The sequence below is a fragment of the Gorilla gorilla genome, chromosome 10, assembly GCF_029281585.2.
Source record: "Gorilla gorilla gorilla isolate KB3781 chromosome 10, NHGRI_mGorGor1-v2.1_pri, whole genome shotgun sequence".
NCBI lineage: Eukaryota > Metazoa > Chordata > Mammalia > Primates > Hominidae > Gorilla > Gorilla gorilla.
Genome location: NC_073234.2, coordinates 109606130 through 109627352, shown reverse-complemented (window position 1 = coordinate 109627352; position 21223 = coordinate 109606130). Strand labels below are relative to the sequence as shown.

General features: G+C 43.1%; 1 protein-coding gene across 1 annotated transcript in view; it reads right to left on the bottom strand.

Moving 5' to 3' along the window:
- PLXNC1 (plexin C1) overlaps positions 1 to 21223 on the bottom strand; it is a 159641-nt gene that overhangs the window by 93397 nt on the left and 45021 nt on the right. Inside the window, exon 5 of the mRNA XM_004053688.5 lies at positions 4966 to 5080. Coding sequence (XP_004053736.3) covers positions 4966 to 5080 — 115 coding nt within the window. The remainder of the gene's footprint in view (positions 1 to 4965; positions 5081 to 21223) is intronic.

Here is a 21223-nt window from a genome sequence, read left to right as displayed (position 1 = left end):
CCCGGGAGGCAGAGGTTGCGGTGAACCATGATAGCGCCACAGCACTCCAGCCTGGGCAACAAGAGTGAAACTTTGTCTCAAAAAAAAAATAGCCTTAATACACCACTGCTCTGCTATCTAACTACTATTACAAAGAACGGCTTAAGCTAAGTTGTTCAAAGCAAAATTACTATTTTTGGTAGCTGACTCCAACACATATCTCTTAGTAAAAATGGTTTTAACGCAGGATATGTACCTTGCTCTTTAAGTTTATGGCTGAGTAGTTCTGTTGTTTTTATGAATAGGACTTTTTATTCATGAAGTTAAAAGTTTGTTTTATTTAACATGTGGTAAGGTTATTGATATTTAAATATTTTTTGAACATTCAGCACTTCATTTAACTTTAATTCATTTGAATAATTTTTAAAGCTAACATATTTAGATTCTGCAGATATGCAGTCACTTAAGATGAGTAAGTAATGTTTTTTATATTTAATTCAAATAATTATTTGTATTACTTGTTTCTCGAATTACTGCAGTGGACAGGGCTTTACAAATAATGTCAATAGTATTAGCGATGGTGGAATTCCTTGTTTTAGTTCTGATTTGTAAAAGAATGTTTCTAGGATGGGCATGGTCACTTATGCCTATAATGCCAGCACTTTGAGAGGCTGAGGTGGGAGGATCACTTGAGCCCAGAGGTTTGAGACCAGCCTGGGCAACATAGGGAGACCTTATCTCTATAAAAATTTTTTAAAAATTAGCTGGGTGTGGTGGTTCACACCTGTAGTCCCAGCTACTTGGGAGGCTGAGGTGGGAGGATCCCTTGAGCCCAGGGGTTCAAGGCTGCAGTAAATTATGATCACGTCTCTGCACTCCAGCCTAGATGACAGAGGGAGACCCTGTCAAAAAAAAAAAAGTTTCTAGTGTCTCTCCTCTAGGAACCATATTGTTTAAGACATACTTTTATTCCAATTAGCCGGGCGTGGTGGCATGTGCCTGTAATCCTAGCTATTTGAGAGGCTGAGGCAGGAGAATCGCTTGAACCTGGGAGGTGGAGGTTGCAGTGAGCCTAGAACGTGCCACTGCACTCCAGCCTGGGTGACAGAGCAAGACTCCATCTCAAAAAAAAAAAAAAAATGTAGAAAGCGGAAACTGGATCCCTTCCTTACACCTGATACAAAAAATTAATTCAAGATGGATTAAAGACTTAAATGTTAGACCTAAAACCATAAAAACCCTAGAAGAAAACCTAGGCAATACCATTCAGGACATAGGCATGGGCAAAGACTTCATGTCTAAAACACCAAAAGCAATGGCAACAAAAGCCAAAACAGACAAATGGGATCTAATTAAACTAAAGAGCTTCTGCACGGCAAAAGAAACTACCATCAGAGTGAAAAGGCAACCTACAGAACAGGAGAAAATTTTTGCAATCTACCCAGCTGACAAAGGGCTAACATCCAGAATCTACAAAGAACTCAAACACATTTACAAGAAAAAACAAACAACCCCATCAAAAAGTAGGCAAAGGATATGAACAGGCACTTCTCAAAAGAAGACATTTATGCAGCCAACAGACATAAGCAAAAATGCTCATCATCACTGGTCATTAAAGAAATGCAAATCAAAACCACAATGAGATACCATCTCACACCAGTTAGAATGGCGATCATTAAAAAGTCAGGAAAAAACAGATGCTGAAGAGGATGTGGAGAAACAGGAACACTTTTACACTGTTGGTGGGAGTGTAAACTAGTTCAACCATTGTGGAAGACAGTGTGGCGATCCCTCAAGGATCTAGAACTACAAATATCATTTGACCCAGCAAATCCCATTACTGGATATATACCCAAAGGATTATAAATCATGCTACTATAAAGACACATGCACATGTAAGTATATTGCAGCACTATTCACCATAGCAAAGACTTGGAACCAACCCAAATGTCCATCCATGATAGACTGGATTAAGGAAATGTGGCACGTAGGCCGGGCATGGTGGCTCACGCCTGTAATCCCAGCACTTTGGGAGGCCAAGGCAGGCAGATCACGAGGTCAGGAGATCGAGACCATCTTGGCCAACATGGTGAAACCCCGTCTCTACTAAAAATACAAAAATTAGCCGGGTGTAGTGGTGGGCACCTGTAGTCCCAGCTACTTGGGAGGCTGAGGCAGGAGAATGGCATGAACCCGGGAGGCGGAGATTGCAGTGAGCTGAGATCGCGCCACTGCACTCCAGCCTGGGCGACAGAGCGAGACTCCATCTCAAAAAAAAAAAAAAAGAAAAGAAAAGAAAAGAAAATGTGGCACCTATACACCATGGAATACTATGCAGCCATAAAAAAGATGAGTTCATGTCCTTTGCAGGGCCATGGATGAAACTGGAAACCATCATTCTCAGCAAACTATCACAAAGACAGAAAACCAAACACCACATGTTCTCACTCACAGGTGGGAACTGAACAATGAGATCACTTGGACACAGGGTGGGGAACCTTACACACCGGGGCCTGCCGGGGGGTGGTGGGCTGGGGGAGGGATAACATTAGGAGAAATACCTAATGTAAATGACAAGCTGATGGGTGCAGCAAACCAACATGGCACATGTATACCTATGTAACAAAACTGCACATTGTGCACATGTACCCTAGAACTTAAAGTATAATAAATAATAACAATAATAATTTTATTTCTGTGTCTTTTCTATTTTTATTACATGTCTCTGCTTTCGTTCTCCACCACATCAGTCATTCCACCAGGGGAGCCCATGTTTACAACCTTGTTTGAATTCTTCTATATTTTTGCCCATGCTCAAATAATCATATAGAGACATATATACATAAACATATACAGGGGCATTTTTTGATCAATATAAGATCATGCTAGGAACGCTTTTATGCATCTTGCTGTTTTTACTCAACAAAACCTCACAGAAATCCCTCCAGGACAACTGGAATTGCTCTAATTATTTCTTTTTAATGCTGATCCCATAGTGAGTATGAGGATATACTGTCTTTTAATTGTTTTGTGGAAAGAAAGAAAGCTTCTGTGAACAGAGGTTCTTATTATATGGAGGTTTTTCTCTGCCTACAAAGTGACTAAATGTTACTAGGCATATGATAGGCAGGTAGCAAATAGCCTTTGAATAGAGCTAATAGGTGGAACTGAACACGACCCTAGACTGCCGTCTCCATAGGTCAGGGTCAGGTTTATTTAAACAAAGATCTGAGATTTTCAGGTAAGCCAAAGGTGGCAATAGGGTAGGAAATATTTTGAAATAATGTGATCAAGAGATAGAATCAGATGGCTTATCAACACTATTAAAATAATTAGTCCGAAGTTGGTTTCAAAGGATAGCTTTAGTCAAATTACGAACTTCTTATCTTCTTTGAGAGTGGTGGTGAGCTGGAGAGAGCGAGGTAGTGGCTGTGTGGGAAGTCTCTGGGAAGATTAGGGTAAACCACAGTGGGACTTAGGGCGAGGAAGAAAACACCAGTGGTTGTTTGGGTGGTAAGCAGTTTTGAAATGTACCAGACCAGATATAAACAGTGATTAATTTGTAATAGTGAGCCCCTAGCTAGGTAAGGAAGTTGTATAAGCAGCACTTTGTATTTAATGAACAAGCTACTTCCTCCCACTACATTTAGCTGAAGTATTATCCTTAAATTTTTATAAATGACATAAGAAAAAAAATCTTCCAGAATTTTAACCACTTATCAGAGTCCTGGGTATATTCAAGGATTATGGTATTCTACTTTCTACTATTCTCTATTAGCGCCAAATTTGGCTAGTTTTCAGACTGATGAGAGAAATTAGAATTTGGATATACCTATGTTTAGATGGCTAAGAATCTTTTCCACCAAATCTATTCACTCTGATTCAGGACTGGTAGAAGTTTGTATGAAAGTTATTATTATTATTTTTTTTCTCCAGGAAGACAACAGAAAGTGACAACAGCCAAATAACTTTAAATCTGTTAGTTCTGATCAGTTACGACTTAAAATCTTGATTATTTTATTATTTATCACTCATTAAATACTTTGGCTCTCCTTTATTAAATGTTAAATCATCGTAAGTGGTAAAGTTCTTGCTATTTCTCTGAAATGGCAAAGTGTAAGGGAAAAGAGAAAGTGGCCCATTTCCTTGTTAATATGGCATTCAAACAGAACACAGTGAGCTCAACAGACAGGTCAGCTGGCTGCTGTACAGTTATTCATAACAGAGGACTCTGTACAATTATTCATAACACAAGAGCCGTCATTAGGGAGAAAATGCCCCCTTATAGCACCACTGAGACTGCAAGGCAGGAATTCCCTTTTTCCGTAGGGCACGGTTGGCATGTGCATTTGAAAATGCTTAAGTATGCTTCTTGCTCCCTTCTCTCATCCAATGACAGGACTGATGTGTTGTCAAGAGTGGTGCTGCCATAGCAAGGGCCCACTGGCTTTCCAAAGGACCTCACTTGTAATAGTCACTGCCCATGTTGGTCTTCTCTCCATCTCTACCAAGACTGTTGGAAGCTATGTTCATAAGATGGTTACTGGGGAAGCCTCAACACATTAGGATAAGGGACCATTACACTAAACAAAATTCTGCAATTAAGCCACCTTTAAGGTATCTCGCTGACCATGAATCTGAACTTCTTTTTTCTCTATTTTCAAAAGCAATATGTATTTCTACAACATTAGAAGTCCAACTTTTCTTCCAGTTCAACCATTGAGGGTCATCTTCAGCTCCACAAGATGACAAACTCCATGAGAGCAGGCCCATGATGTGACTTGGTTACCGCTGTATCCCCAGCACCTTGCAGAGTGGATGGCATCTGGTGGGCACTCAATATTCATCAATGAGTGCTAAATGAATGGAGTGCTATCACTAAGCATGTTTGATTGCTAATGGATATTTTACACACAGAAGAAATTTAGCATCCGCTGTGCAAAATGAGACAATACAACGAGGACAAATTAAAATCTTTCCTCTTACCTTTTCTCTACTGCTTCGAATTATCTGAATTTTAGGGCACTTTTTTGCTCCAGACGAAATATCCAGCCAGTTTTCTAAGTTCTCTGAATGTACACAATCTCCTTGAAAAGTGCACCTAAAAAAATGAGGCAACAAAACAGCGACCCCATACGTGTGTTAGTTAAAACAGCGACCCCATACGTGCATTAGTTAAAACTTTCTTATACTTGGCTTCAGTACAAAATGCCAGACTTTGTACAGTGGATTATTGATTTGAGCGAGAATAGGAACATGATGCTAAAACCATGAAAAGCAACAAGAAAACAGCAGAGCATTTTTTTCCATCATGTCTGGGAGCAAAGAACAAATGTAGACAACATGGTGAACTTCGACTCCTGAGCCATCTCTCAAGATGACATCGCCAAATATATCCGAAACACATCCTCCCATGGATTCTGAAATAAGGAGCTCCCTTTTAGAAATGCCTAGCAAAGAACAGCTCAAGGAAGAGTTCACATATTGTATAAATTTTAGGTTTGCTATTCATTCTCAGAATATCAACCTATTGTGTAACTTGATTTTGTTTAAAAATAATAACAAAGTTACTATTTTGTGCTTTGCAGTATGATAATTAAATAGAAAAATTTCAAGGGCAGAGTCTGCCTAAGAATTTGATAAGACATTCCATAACCATCTGCTACATACCATTTATTTAGACAGATACCAAATTATATCAAAAGATATAGGTGAAACATTTTTCCAGGGCCATTTTCCCAAGTCAGCCAGCTCAGAGGATGACCCAGATAAGTCTTAAGCTGTGGCCAGGGCCAACTACTTTGATAAAGAGATGCTCAGAAGCTGAGTGGTGAGATCACTGGCTTGCTTGATGTGTCAGTCACTCTAGGTCACACTAACTTGGGAACCCTTGCCTCACCAGACGGGGCACCAACCTGGCAAGAAGAACAAATACCAACAGCACGTTATCGCCAAAGGGTGTTGGACACCACAGATATTCCATTGAATAGTGTCAAGGAAAGAACGAAATATTTCTAGTACTACACCTCCTCAAGGCTGAAGATTAAAATGCAGGGGTGGTAAACCAGTGATGGTGAATTTTTAAAAGAAACTGAAAACACATGAATCATGAGATTGAAAAGCAACCAAATGATGACCACATTCAGCTACGGGGAGTCCCAGAGGGGATCTGAGCGGAATGAGGAATGGATGGGCCCAAATAGTGTATTTGGCTTCCTAAAGGTTTTATTTTTTCTCCTTTCTCTACTCTCTCTCTCTTTCAATTCTTAAGAATTTAGGCCTCATGGCTTCATCTTTGAGCTCTGTGTTAATTTGAATATGGCAAAAATAGAACAGGAAGTCAGTGAGTTTCACTAAACGTCATCCCCAAGCACAATACCTTTAGCATGTCACCGGCTTCTGACATTTGGGGAACCCTGCTCCCAATAAGCACATCTGTGTTCCACCTCCCACTACATCTGTGTCAGTTTCTTCTCCAACATTATAACCACGGGGATTTTCATCGGCAATTCTCCAAAGCCATAAATTTATCTGACCCTTGATGGCTAGCTTGTCCGTCAAGGACATTAAGTTCAAATTAAACCGCCTGTCAATGTCAGAGAGAGTTTGCAACGGAGAGACAAGCACTGCTGGATTGAAAAACAGAATGACGAAGCTGGTTCTTTCGGTTGTATCTGAAATAGATCATGACTGTCAAAAACTCCCTGCCTCTCATGGGCACTCCGGTTTGTGTAAGGCACTTCCTCTGCCTATAAGAAAAAAAAAATAAGCCAATTCCGAAGAGACTGGAGTACAAATATTTTTGTTGGCTCTTAATGCTGCCTGGGAGTCAAAGCCTAAGGCTGCCAAAAAAACAAGTGTAAAATATTTCATACAAATAGTGCCACAATTTGCCAATTTGTAGGCAGAAAACAGTAGTGCCACTGAGTTATCACTCCCTTTTCTGAACTCCTATAGCATTTCTTGTCGGGAGTACATATTTCGGTATTTAATCATATGCTGCCTTGAATTACAACTTAACTGTTTCATAAGTCTATCTCAGTTCTCCCCAAGTAAGCTCTAAGCTCCTCAAAGAAGGGAGAAGGTCTTTAATATTTCTTTAGCAAATCCCTCAGTGTCTGGCAGCATGATATGCAAATACTAGGGTTTCAATAAATATTTTTGAATGAAAGGATGAAATATGAAATCTCTATAGGTCTTTTCCGTTGCTGATTTTTCTTTCTCGAGTTTTAATTCATGTCTGACTCCTCCTTATGCCAAAGAGACTATTTTTAAAACAAGCAAAAAGTTTAAATCTGGGGACAAATTAGGGGGTGAGGTTTCCATTTTATTTTTGAAGAAAAAAGGGAAAAGAGAGTACAAAATGAACCTTCCATTTTTTATTCTGCATAAGGCAAAAACAAAATCTAACCATGTTAAGCAACTAAACATAAATTCCTTGTTTTTATATATATATAAAAAAACAACCCACCACCTCTGAACTCCTATTCTTTGCCTCTCACCAGTACAAATGAAAAATGAAAAAATAAAAAGCAACCCATGACACCAAGTATGTATAACCAGATGGCCAGCCAACAACAGTATCTTATTACTTCTCAAATACTGCAGATTATAAAATCTTCATGACAGCATATTACTCATACATTTACATTTCTTACAGAGCAGATCTTATAGCTCCCATATTTTAGTAAACAAAGCTAGTTACTCTGAAATAATTCCTTTTGAAAGCTATCACTCTAATTCCTGCGTATCAACAAGAGCAACGGTCAAGTGCATAAACACTTGAGCCACTGCCCTAATTAAATTAAAATCTCATTGTCACACAGGACTCTTAGTGAGGCTGATTCTTCAGTGATGCACTCTCAGATAGGCCGATATCTTAATGGCTTCATTTCAATTTCTTCAGGCCAAGAATAGGAGGAAAATTGGATTTGGATAAGAATGGACATATTCTAGGGAAACTGGTAGAGATATGTTTGCTTTCTTGACTTACTATTACTTTTGCTCCATCCTCTACCGAGGATCTATCCCAAAGTCCTCAGACTCCCAGTCAGTATTTTATTTTTCTAGTCCTTATTTCCACTTAGAGCTAATACTTTCATGATAAAGCCTGCAGGCAGACACAAGCCTATTTGCAAATTAGAATACAGAACCTGCCCAAATGCAAAGAAAAGATTGCCTGAAGAAAAAAAAAAAAAATCCCCCAAACCAAAAAGTTAATTTAAAAAGACTTCCCTTATGTGAAAAACACTGTATGTAGAAACAATTCAGTCAATGAAACTATTTAAGAAAGCTGTTCTTGTTAGTTTGCTATAAAATCTGCTGTAGAGCTTAATGTATTCGAGATAATACTAGAGTTTGATATTGGCATTCAACTATGTAAGTATGTAACCACCCCCTCCCTCACCCCCAACAGATTTAAAAAAAAAAGTTCCAAACCTACTCCGGCCCCAAGTCATAAACAGGAAGGTCCCAGACACTTGTTTCTAAGTTCACTGTTTGAAACTTAGAAAGTCCTTCTATACAGTGGGTTTGCTTCCTGGGTTCATAGAAATATGTGTAACCCATAATATCCCTGAATAATTGCCCCACCACAGACTGGCATGGAGGGAACATTACTGTGTGCCAGGCACTGATGGGAGTGTTTGCAGTTAGTTCTCACAACAACCTCACTCTTTACGGATGAAACAGAAGCTCAGAGAAGTACAGTAACATATCAAGGCCACACAGCTGCCAAGTGGCAGAAGTCTGATTTCAGAGCCCACAAACTTGGCCCCCTGGCTTCATGCCTTCCTATAGATCCTAACCACCACTTAATAGAGGACATTCATAGTTCCTCCTGGCTTCCTGGGACCTCAACCAGTGGTTGCAGGGTGGAGCTGGGCCAGGATGAAGACACAGGGATGGGGACCCCAGAAACAGAGAAGACAGAAGGTAAGGCAGAGACTGTAGGATGAAGAGGTTAGCAAGGATTTGGGGGAGAACGCAGAAGTGGGGATTCTGAAAGGCCTCTAAGTTTCCTCTATCACCAGCTGTGAATACAACACAACCACACAACTAGCAAGAGGTTAAAATTTCAGGTGGCCCTGGACTTAGAAATCCATTCTACTCCCAAAAAGTTTTTCTTGCAAACCATCTGTTTCTAATATAAAATGCATTTTTCTCCCATAGAAATAATGTTATAAACAGTGATTAGGTTTCCAGGTTAGCCCACAAAACCTACTTATCCATAATGTAACTTTACTACTATATATTTGCAATAAAGAATAGCAGAAAACAATGAGATTGCAGCCATTTGCATTATATAGCAGTTTTCTTCTTTACTTATTTGTGTTTCTGCTCAGCTGGTAGTCTGGGAACAGTGCCCAGCTGGATTGACTTTTAAATTTATTATTACAGTATTGTATTTATACAGCATTTCTATTTTTTTAATGGGCATGGCTTAAATTATTAATTGTTTTCATGCCAACATAAAGAACAGGGAGGCCCACCTCTGAAAAGGAGCTGAAGTTTCCAACCAGGTGAAATACCCATGGGCTGGGCTGGGGGACCTTGAGAAGCCGACTCTGTTAGGCTAGAATCTTGCAGTAAAAATTTACCACTTACTCAACCTTGAAATAGAAACTCTGAACTCAGAAATGTAACTTCTACTTCCTGCCACTCAAATTTCATCAGCATCCTCTAATCTAATTGTTCACCAAGAGCAGACAGTCCCTGAAGGAATCTGATAACTACATATCAGGTAAGTGGCTTGAATGTGGGGGTTAGTGTGAACTGTTCCAAATATTCTACACTGATATAATATCAGAAAACTTTTAACAAGGAAACAATCCAGCTTCTCTCTCTCCCAGGAAACAAGAGACTGCATCCATGCTGGGGGAGGGCTTTGCTATAAGAGCATCCCAAGGTCTTTTGCTAAGTGATTTGAAACAGATGTCTGCATTTTTAGGGAAGGCACAGAGCCCAGTGGAGGGGCCAGGTGGTCTCCAGAATCGGGGGACTTTCTTTACAATTGCCAGTCCATGAGATGAGGAAACCAAAGTCTACTGAATGGACGAGAATAGGAAGTCTGTGACAAACTAAACTTCAAATGAAAGGCCTCCAGACTCTTTAAGAGGGGAATGCCGAAACATAAGACCAAAATAACTTGCTGGGAAAGCTCAAAAATTGGATCTTCATCACTGAAGCTGAAAGTCAATCTACATGATAAAATTATGCTAATAACAGAGACAATTAGAAGATTTTTTTAAGCAAAAACATCTAACATGCCAGGCAATGTCTTTTCACATGATTTGATTCATTTATTATTCACAACAAACCTCTAAGTAGCTGCAATAATTGTCCCTGCTTCACAGATGTGGGAAACTGAGGCATAGCTGGTTCCATATTGCTTTCCTAAGGTCACAGGGATAGTAAGCAGAGGAGCTGACCTACTAAGTCAGGCAGTGTAGCCTCAAAGCCTGTGGTCTCATCAGCTACCTATATTGCCTCTCAGAATAGCTAATAGTGACTGAGCCCATCTGTCTTAGTCTGTTTTGTGTTGCTATAATAGAATACCACAGACTGGGTAATTTATAAAGACAAGAAATTTATTTTTTACAGTTCTGGAGGCTGGAGAGTCCAAGGTCGAGGGGCCTGCATCTGGCGAGGGCCTTATTGCTGCATCATCCCACGGCAGGAGGTGGAAGAGCAAGAGAGAGTGAAGGCATGCGCATGTGAACAAGAGAAAGAGACTGAATTTGCAGCCTGAAGCCCTTCTATGATTGGCATTAATCCATTCACAAAGGCAGAGCCCTCATGACCTAAACACCTCTCACTAGGTCCCACCTTTCAACAGAGTTGCATTGGGGATTAAATTCCCAACACACGCTTTTTAGGTGACATTTTCAAACCATAGCACCTTCCTAGTACCCATAGGCCAGGCACTGTTTCTGGGGACTTCTGGGAATTAACACAGTAATCCTCACAACCAGCCCATGAAGTAGGTGCTATTGTTACCACCTCCATGTCAGAGGTTGAGAAACGGAGGTGCAGAGAGGTTAGTTAGCATGGTGTCTGGCACTGGCATCTATCTCTTACTACTACACCTAATTGCTCAAAAATTTTAAAGGCTTCCAGGGTAGCGACATCACAAATGCCAGCATAATAGCAAGTAGATTCTTCCAAGACATGGCCATATAGGAAAATACAAGTTTTACTCAATTTCTCAGCATTTTTCAAACTGTGTTCCTGGATTTGTTTTGGGTGTTAATATTAAAGTAGGGTTCTATTGCCAAGAAGCTTGGGAAACACTAGTTAAATAAAATTAAACAAGTCTCTCTGCTGCAGGACTTCTCAGAGCCTTGTCGATGCCACTGTGCTTTGTAACTTTCTGAGACAAGAATGAATGATGTACCATCTTCCAGCTTTTTTGTCGAAGGATGTTCTGAGGGATGAGAAATTCTAGTCACACATGTTGGGAACCACTACCTGGTCTGGTTTAATGAGCAATAATCCTCATGGCGGATCAAATTACAAAACTTTGTGCCTATTTTGGCTAGTTTGGGTAACTCTTGTACCCAAACTAATTCTAAGCATCCTCTACAACCCATGCTTACCCCCCACCTCTCACCTGGGTTCCTGCAGCAGCCAAATGAGGTCTCCCCCTTCCCACTTCCTGTTCCTCTCATCAACCTCCACATCAACATCTGGGTTACTCTTACGCACAGAGCTGATGATGTTACTCCCTGCTTAAAAATCTCTCATGACACCCTTTCTCCCATACCAGACTCTCCTGTCTACATGCCTTTCAGCACCTCAGCCTGCAATACATGTTTCCATGCCCATCTCTGACCCCATCACTGTGATCTGGCCCCTGCTTTCCTCTTCAAACTCATCCCCAGGTAAGTTTGTTTGATGAGTCTGTCTCTCTATCTAGACTGCAAGCTCTTAAAAACACCCATCCCTGATATCTATTCCATAGTGCCTCGTGGAGAGCAGGCATTTGATAAACACATACAGGGCAAACAGGCCAGGCCCTCCCGAGCGTGTGCCATCCTCACTGCCCTGAACGCGCCTGGGCCTGCAACACTTGGTGAAATCACGTTCCTTGTTCAAGGGCTATTTCAGTGTCCTCCTCTATGATGTTTGCTCAGACTCCAGGCAAAGCAGTCACTCCCTCCTCTGTGTCTCCATGACATTTACACATGCTCCTACTCTACACAGCATACTGCGTTAGTTGCTGATTGCCTGCCTGTCTCTCCAGCTACACTGTAAATCCCCCAAAGGGAAAGGCCCACCTTATTCACCTTTGCACCCTCAGGGCCTAGGACCATACCTGGCATTCATTCTACAAATATTAACTGAGAGCCCATTGGATGGCAAACACTCCACTAGGCACTGTAGACACTTCCATGGATAAGCCAGTTAAGTTCCTTCTCTTATTGAGCTTACAGTCCAGAGAGGCACACACACAAAAACCAAATAAACAGACAATCATTTAAAATAATTTCAAACTGAGGTACGTCTTCTGCAGAAACCAAAGATATAGTAGAAAGGAACCCACTTTAGACAGGCTAGTGAAGAAAGATGGCATTTCAGCTAAGCATTCAAGGGTGAGAACCATGTAGTCGGGTCAAGAGTAGTAGGAAGAGGCCGGTGCTAGTGGCTTATGCCTGTAGTCCCAGCACTTTGGGAGGCCAGATCACTTGAGGCCAGGAGCTCAAGACCATCCTGGCCAACCTGGTGAAATCCTGTCTCTAATAAAAATACAAAAAATTAGCTGGGCGAGGTGGTGCATTCCTGTAATCCCAGCTACTTGGGAAGCTGAGGCACAAGAATTGCTTGAACTGGAGGCAGAGCTTGCAGTGAGTCGAGATCATGCCACTGCACTCCAGCCTGGGTGACAGAGCAAGACTCTGTCTCAAAAAAAAAAAAAAAAAAAAGTAGTGGGAAGAGCAGTCCAGGCAGAAGGAACAGCATGTGCAAAGTATCTGAGTGCACTTAAAGCATGGTCTCTGCAAGGAACTGATAAAATAGACCAGCTTGGCTAGAACTTAGTGAAGGAAGGAGGATAGTGGTTGTGCCACTTACAAGCTGGTGACCTCAAGCAAGACATGTGCCCTCTCTGTGTTTCAGGCTCTCCATCTGCAGAAATGCAAATAATAGTTTTCACCTGATGAAGTTGGGAGAAAAATGTACACCTGTTCTAAGAGTTTACAATTATGCCTCAATAAATATTTGTTATTATTATTATATTATATGGGAAAATGGAACAGAAAATTTAGGCAAAAAATTGGATGACATAAGCCAAAGACAAAATGGTAGTGATGAGAAAGGGATTTGGGCAATGAGGTTGACCAGATGCCCTTTGGCATTGCTCACACACCAGCTCAATGCCCAACATGCTTTTTCTATGTAAGGAGGCAGACACAATTCGAGGCTTCTTGGGGGATTCTTAATCACAACTCTCTTTCCTCCTTAATATTAAAGGGTTCTTTGGAGTCCTTTCATACCTTGAGTACCAGCTATTACAGCATTTTGCACAGTGTATTGAAATTATTCCCACACTCACCTGTGAGCTTCATCAGAGTAGACCCTCATTCATCTTTGTTTCCCCCAGGGCCTAGTACAGGACTTGGCCCATGGCTGGGATTCAACAAAAGGTAGCTGAATTGGATTAAGAAGGAAATTTTAAAATGGCTAAATTCTTGTCTGTGTTTCAGTGATACCAGCAGAAGTCATTTCATTGATTTTTGTTCACTAGGTTGGCCTGTTCACTGGCGTGGTGGAAAAACAGCCTTTGTCTTGAAACTTTGAGCTATTTAGCACACAAAAAACACATTTGCAGACTGAAACACTCACACAAAATGGGTTTGTGGCCTTTGCTCCATGTGGTTCTTTTGTGGGCGATGAGCGTACTAAAAGTTGGTGTTTATTTCCAAATGCAAACCATGAACTAAATAATTTAGGGGAGCCATTTAAAAAAACAGCAGCATGGAAATAAAAATGGGAAAATGACACCTCTTGAGTCAGAAGGGTCTGGGTTCAAAGCTGCTCTCCCATATACTCCCTGTGTAACTGGGGGCCACATTCCTTAGCCTCTGTGGGCCTCAGTTTCTCCACCACTAAACAGGTGGCAATGATATTAAAACCCGATCCTCCTGAAAGCAATATCAAATCCCACATTTGGCCTATCAGAAACAGTGCACCCTCCATATAGCAGAATAAAAGCATCAAAATGTTTCAAAAGCAAAAAACAAAAGACTGGCAGGAAGGCTTCGCATGAAGACCTGAACATTGTGTTTGGATATGGAGGAGATGCTGGGAACAGGACAAATATTAGGTCACAGAGACAAGTGAAAACATTTGAGGAATATTTAAAGGCCAATCAATACATTCTTATGAAAGTGCATGCTGCCTGAGATAAGGTCATTTCAAAAAAAATCTATTCCATTACAACATATATTTACTAAAAGGGATGTTCTTAATGGTGCTTGTTGGAAGTCAGAGAGCATCCATTAGAGATGGTGCAGGTAAGTAGCACGGAGGCTGAGGTCCGAGAACGTCAGTTACTAGCTCCACTAAACAAAAAACAAACCTGGCTGGGCATGGTGGCTCACGCCTATAATCCCAGCAATTTGGGAGGCCAAGGTAGGGGGATCACGAGGTCAAGAGATCGAGACCATACTGGCCAACATGGTGAAACCCCGTCTCTACTAAAAATACAAAAATTAGGTGAGCATGGTGGCATGCGCCTGTAGTCCCAGCTTCTCAGGAGGCTGAGGCAGAAGAATCACTTGAACCTGGGAGGTGGAGGTTGCAGTGAGCCGAGATTGTGCCATTGCACTCCAGCCTGACAACAGAATGAGACTCCATCTAAAAAAACCAACCAACCAACCAAACAAACAAACAAAAAAGCCTGGCTTCTGAGCATGGTGAGCACTTTCCCAGTGCCAACTGTCTGGGACACCAAGGGTGGAGAGGTGCCCCTTATCCCCTCTTTGCCTTCTGCTTTGAAATACATAGAACTCATAGCTCCTCTCACAGCTGAAAAAGGAGGTGGAGAACCCACAGGACACAGGTTGACTCCCAGACCCCTTCCGGTGTTGGAAAGCCCCCCAAATCGCTTCCAGCATTCGCAGTAACCCAGATGCATGGATTCAGCCCACACAACGGTAATTCAGTAATTCCCTGAGGCCCAAAGAACATATTCCTCTTTGCTCCCCACCGCTTCCACCCCACAGACAGTTGTCCTACTTGCTTCTACACAATTAGTCGGTACAATGGGGTCCTCACACGAGAAGGAGGGGCCATCCCCAATTCCATTATTATCATTATTGCTGTCATTGGAGCCTCACTGGACCATAAAGAAGTGTCACCGCACAGACGTCAAGCTTGAGATCTGCACAAGGACACATCCCGGATTGGAAGGAAAGGAGGAAGGCTCTTCTGTCTCAAATTGTCGGCCATTCCACTCAATAGTGCAATAGCCTATGAAGGCGGATAGCCCCCAAACTGAGTGGGTCCCTTCGGGTCTTGGCTCAGATGCCCCTTCTCACTGAGGCCTTCCAGGGCTCCCATTTAAATTTAGCGCCCCCTGCCTCCAACTAGCGCTCCCCGTTTCCTTTTTCTGCTTTATTTTCCTTCACAGCCCTGTTTACTCTGTGACATGTTCTCTCTTTCCTCATTTATTTTCACACTGTCCATCTTCCCTCATGTTGTGCGTTAAAGAGTGTTCCCCCAAATTCGTGCCCATCAGAACCTCAGAACGTGACCTTATGTAGAAATAGGGTCTTTGTAGATGTAAAGAGTTAAGGATGTCGAGATGAAATCATCCTGGATTTAGGGTGTCCCAGTGAATGGGAATTTTCTAGGAGAAAGGAGAGCGAGATTTGGACACACAGAAGAAGGTCATGTGAAGACCAAGGCAGAGATGGTTATCCTACCCCAAGCCAAGAAACACCAGGAGTCACCAGGAGCTGGGAGAGGTGAGGAAGGATTTGCCCCTATAGCCTCCAGAGGGAGCCCAGCTCTGCTGACACCTTGATTTCAGACTTCTGGCCTCCAGAACTGGGAGAGGATAAATTTGTGTTGGTAGTAATTTGTTATGGCAGCCTTGGGATACTATAACACCTCACTAGAGGGAACTCCATGAGGGCAGGGATTTTTTTTTTCAATTTTTATTTTCATTTTAAGTTCCAGGGTACATGTGCAGGATGTGTAGGTTTGTTACATAGGCAAATGTGTGCCAGGGTGGTTTGCTGCACCTATCAACTCATCAACTAGGTATTAAGCCCAGCTTGCATTAGCTGTTTATGCTAATGCTTTCCCTCCCCCGACTCTACCCCCTGACAGGGGCCTATGTGTGTTGTCCCCTCCCTGTGTCCATGTGTTCTCATTGTTCACCTCCCACCTATAAGTGAGAACATGCGGTATTTGGTTTTCTGTTCCTGCGTTAGTTTGCTGAGGATAATGGCTTCCAGCTCCATCCACATCCCCAAAAGGACATGATCTCATTCCTTTTCATGGCTGCTCATTCCTTTTCATTCCATGGCACATATGTACCACATTTTCTTTATCCAGTCTATCATTGATGGGCTTTTGGGTTGATTCCCAAATCAAACCAAAAGCTTTGGGAATCAAAGTTGATTCCCAAAAGTCTTTGCTAATGTGAATAGTGCTGCAATGAACATACGTGTGGAGGGATTTTGACCTGTGTTACTCACTGCTAGTGCTTAGAATCCCAGTGCTTAGGACAGTGACTGACACATATCAGGTACTCAGTAAATACCTGTTAAATGAATGCATGGTTGCCTAAGCTTTCAAGATGGAGGGTTTTCTCCGACTCAGGTGGGCCCTGAGTGCCATGTCTTTCTTATACATAGCAGTTATCACAAATGCTCCATTAGGGCCATTTGCTCTAGGCTCTCCCCTCTCCACCCACTGCCATGAGGGATAATGTCCCTTGCCTGTGTCTCTTTGTTTTGCTCTAATGGCTTAGGAGCTAGAGCTAAGCCTAGAGTTGAATCCACTACTTGTACAACCAGTGGTAGGCAGAATAATGGCCCCCAAAGATATCCAGGTCCTAATCCCTGGAACGTGTGACTGTGTCACCTTACATGGTGTCTCAGTCCGTTTTGTGTTGCTATTACAGAATACTACTAACTGGGAAATTTATAAAGAAAATAAATTTATTTTTTACAGTTCTAGAGACTGGGCAGTCCAGGGTCAAGGGGCCTGCATCTTGTGAGGGCCTTCTTGCTGCATCATTCCATGGTGGAAGGGCAAGAAAGCATGAGGGAGAGAGAGACAGAGAGAGAGAGAGAGAGAGAGAGAGAGAGAGAAGGGGGCCTAATGTATCATTTTATCAGGAACCCACTCCTGTGATAAGTAACCCACTCCTGCAATAACTAACCCACTCCTGTGATAATGTCATTAATCCATTCATGAGGACAGAGTCCTCATGACCTAATCACGTCCGAAAGATTCCACCTCTCAAAACTGTTGCACTGGGGATTAAGTGTCCAATACATGAACTTTGGGGGATACATTCAAACCATAGGACATGGCAAAGGGGACTCTGCAGATGTGAGTAAGTGGAGGATCTTAAAATGGGCAGATTATTCTGGATTATCTGGGTGGGCCCAGTGTAATCTAATGATGCCACACTGTTGGTTTTGAAGATGCAGGAAGGGACCATGAGCCAAGGAATGCTGGCTGCTTCCAAAAGCTGGAAAAGGCAAAGAAGGGCCTCCAGAAGGAGCACAGCCCTGTCAATGCTTTGGTTTCAGCCCAGTGAAACCCACTGCAGGCTTGTGACCTCCAGAACTGTAAGATCACAAGTGCATATTGTTTTAAGCTGCCAAGTTTGTGGGAATTTGTTTCTGCAGCTGTGGGAAACTATACAAAAGCTAAGGCTGTTCTCTACGAAGTGGGGATTGTAATAGTGCTTACTTCATGGGGTACCAGGAGGACTAAATGGAACATGGCACAGAACGTGCAAGGTAGTGTCTAATGTATGATAAGCATATTCTTCTCCACCCATGCACACTGTCTCCTGGCCAGGCCTGGACTCGAGGCAGGCTCCCTGTGGAAGGGGCACTGCAGCCGCCTTCTGAATGAGGAACAGTCACATCCATCTGGACTTTTCTACTGCAAAGCCTTCTGTGACCCTGTGTTAGTCCATTTTTTGCATAGCTATGAAGAAATACCTGAGACTGGATAATTTATAAAGAAAAGGGGTTTAATTGGCTCATGATTTTACAGGCTGTACAGGAAGCATTGGTAGTGTCTGCTCCTGGTGAGGGGCTCAGGAAGCTTCCAATCATGCTGGAAGCGAACGGAGAACAGGTGTGTCACACGGCTAGGGTGGGAGCAAGAATGTGAGGGCGCAGGTGCCACACTCTCTTAAACAACCAGATCTCCTGTGAACTCAGAGTGAGAACTCGCTCACTCTTGCCAAGGACAGCACCAAGCCATTCATGAGGGATCTGTTCCCATGACCCGACCCCTCCCAGCAGGCCCACCTCCAGTACTGGAGGTCACATTTCAACATGAGATTTGGAGGAGACAAAACATCTAAGCCCTATCAGGCCCTCTCTGCTGTATGTAGCTCACCTCTCACGATGACAGAACAGACTAACTCAGGCTACTGAAGAATATGGCCATAAATTACTGTGCACCGTGGATTATACTGGTCAAGTTTCAGGGCAATCACGGTCCTGGTGGGAAGGGTCCCAGCAGGTTAATGATAGGCCTGGGGGGCTTGAGGAAGGAGTGTCACTTGGAGAAGAACCCTCAAGACAGGAGAGCAAGATAAAAAAAGGAGCTGGGACGTGTCCACAAGCAACTCATGTAATTCTTTTCATTTGTTACTCTGGGGTGTTGGGGACAAATATGTTTAGCATTCAGATGGCAGTTTTATCTCATGTGTTAAAAATACCCTTCTGTTACTCCCAACCCTTCAGAAAGTCTGATAGGAAGACTGACCACAGGGCCCTGCTGTTAGACGGAGCGAGAAATGATCTCTTTCACGATCTCATGCGTGGAACAGCCTAACAGCAGCTGAAGACCTAAAAACAGCCACCAGGGGCTGCTTGAAGGTCTTGCAACTGTCAACATGGAAGAAACATGTAGAAAAATATGGAGTGGATGTGAAATTTGTACAGATAATTGAAGGACGCATACAGATACCTTATAAGCAGCATGCCTGGGGGCCTTGCCTCCACCTGTGTGTACCCAGTGCAGGGTGGAGCATGAAGTGTTGGGAGGGTGAATGCAAGTGTGCTCTTTCCTGTAGGGCCCATTTTCTGAAGAGGACCCAGCCCTGATTCCATCATGGCACTAAAACCAGAGCAAGTGGGGCCCCATGGATGCACTGGGAGACGTACTACCTCTCCCAGTGGGGAGGTACATGAATTCGGAGAATAGCCACCAAGTAACTGACTCAGGACGAGATGTGACATAAACTCTCTCTTTACAAAACACACTAGAGGAAAGCGACCCAGGAAGGGTGGGGTGGGAGGCCGGGAGAGACTTGGATTAACGTGGTTCATCTTCCACATTGCCAGCGGGATAATCTTTTTAAAACACAAATATGGCGCTGGAAGGCCTCTGCTTAAAACCCTGTCATGAGTTCCCAGCACCCGCTAGTAAGGTCCACCCTGAGAGCCCACCCAGCATCTCCACCCACTTCCTTCCTTCTAGAGCCAATGCATAGAACTCCATCTGCCAGTCTGTCCACAGACCTCTCACTGTGCTGATTCTTCTGCCTGAAATGCCTCCCGACCACTCTTCCCCTGGTGAAGGTCTACCCAGGCTTCAAGGCCAATTTTAAGGCCACCTCCTCGTTGAAGCCTTTCCCAACCTCAGGGATAAGTAATGACTGCCTCTTTGGGCTTCCACCAAATGACAGTTGACACAACTTCGTTGCCTACCAGGAGCCAGGCCCTGGGCCTACAATGATGTATGTTATGGAATTTAATTCTCTCAGCAAACCTCTGAGGCAGGTACTATTATTATTATTATTATTATTGAGACAAGGTCTCGTTCTGTCACCAAGGCTGGAGTGCAGTGGTACAATCACGGCTCACTGAAGCCTCAACCTCCTATGTTCAAATGATCCTCCCACCTCAGCCTCCAGAGTAGCTGGGACCACAGGCATGCGCCACCACACCCAGCTAATTTTTGTATTTTTTGTAGAGACAGGGTTTCACCATGTTGCCCAGGCTGGTCTTGAACTCCTGGGCTCAAGTGATTCACCCAACTCGGCCTCCCAAAGTGCCTGTAATCCTAGGATTATATGCCTGTAATCCCAGCACTTTTTTGCAATACCTGGCCAATTATAAATGCCACTTTATAGAAGAGGAGAAGTGGCAGAGATAAACTGGCAGGTCACACAAAGCCCAGATTCTATCCAAAGCAAAATGCATTTGGGACCTGATATGGTTTGGATCTGTGTCTCCACCCAAATCTCATGTTCAATTGTAATCCTCAATGTTGGAGGTGGGGCCTGGAGAAAGGTGATTGGATCATGGGGGTGGGTCCTTCATGAATGGTTTAGCACCATTTCCTCAGTGCTGTTTTCATGATGGTAAGTGAGTTCTCTTGAGATCTGGTTGTTTAAAAGTGTGCGGCACCTCCCCAACCCCCCTTTCCTCCTGTTCCAGCCATGTAAGACGTGCCCTGCTTTCCCTTCACCTTCTGCCATGATTGTAAGTTTCCTGAGGCCTCCCCAGAAGCTGAGCAGATGCCAGTATCGTGCTTCCTGTACAGCCAGCAGAACCATGAGCCAACTAACCTCTTTTCTTTATAAATTACCCAGTCTCAGGTATTTCATTATAGCAGTGCAAAAACAGACAAACACAGGACCTTTCCTCTGTCCTCATAGGCTGTCCTGCCCATGTTGCCAGTGTGGAAGTCCACGCCCCGCGTTTCCCATGCAGCCCAAACAGGCCACTCCTTCTACACTCCCTACTCAGTAACCGACACCTCTGTCCATCTGGTCACCCCAGCCAGATGCCTGCACTCCTTCCTCTGTAATCTCAACACCAGCTTCAATGCAATAACTCACCCCACTGCACACTCTGAGACTCAGCGCTGGTGTCTCTCAGAAGCCCTCCCACATTTGACTCAGGTGCCCATCTTTTGGGGTCTAACCTGGTGCCTAGCCCAGTGCCTGGGACACAGGAAGAATCAAGTGTACACGTGGGTATCACTTGTTTGTTTTCTTCATGAAGACTGAGATCAAAGGAGAAAGGATACA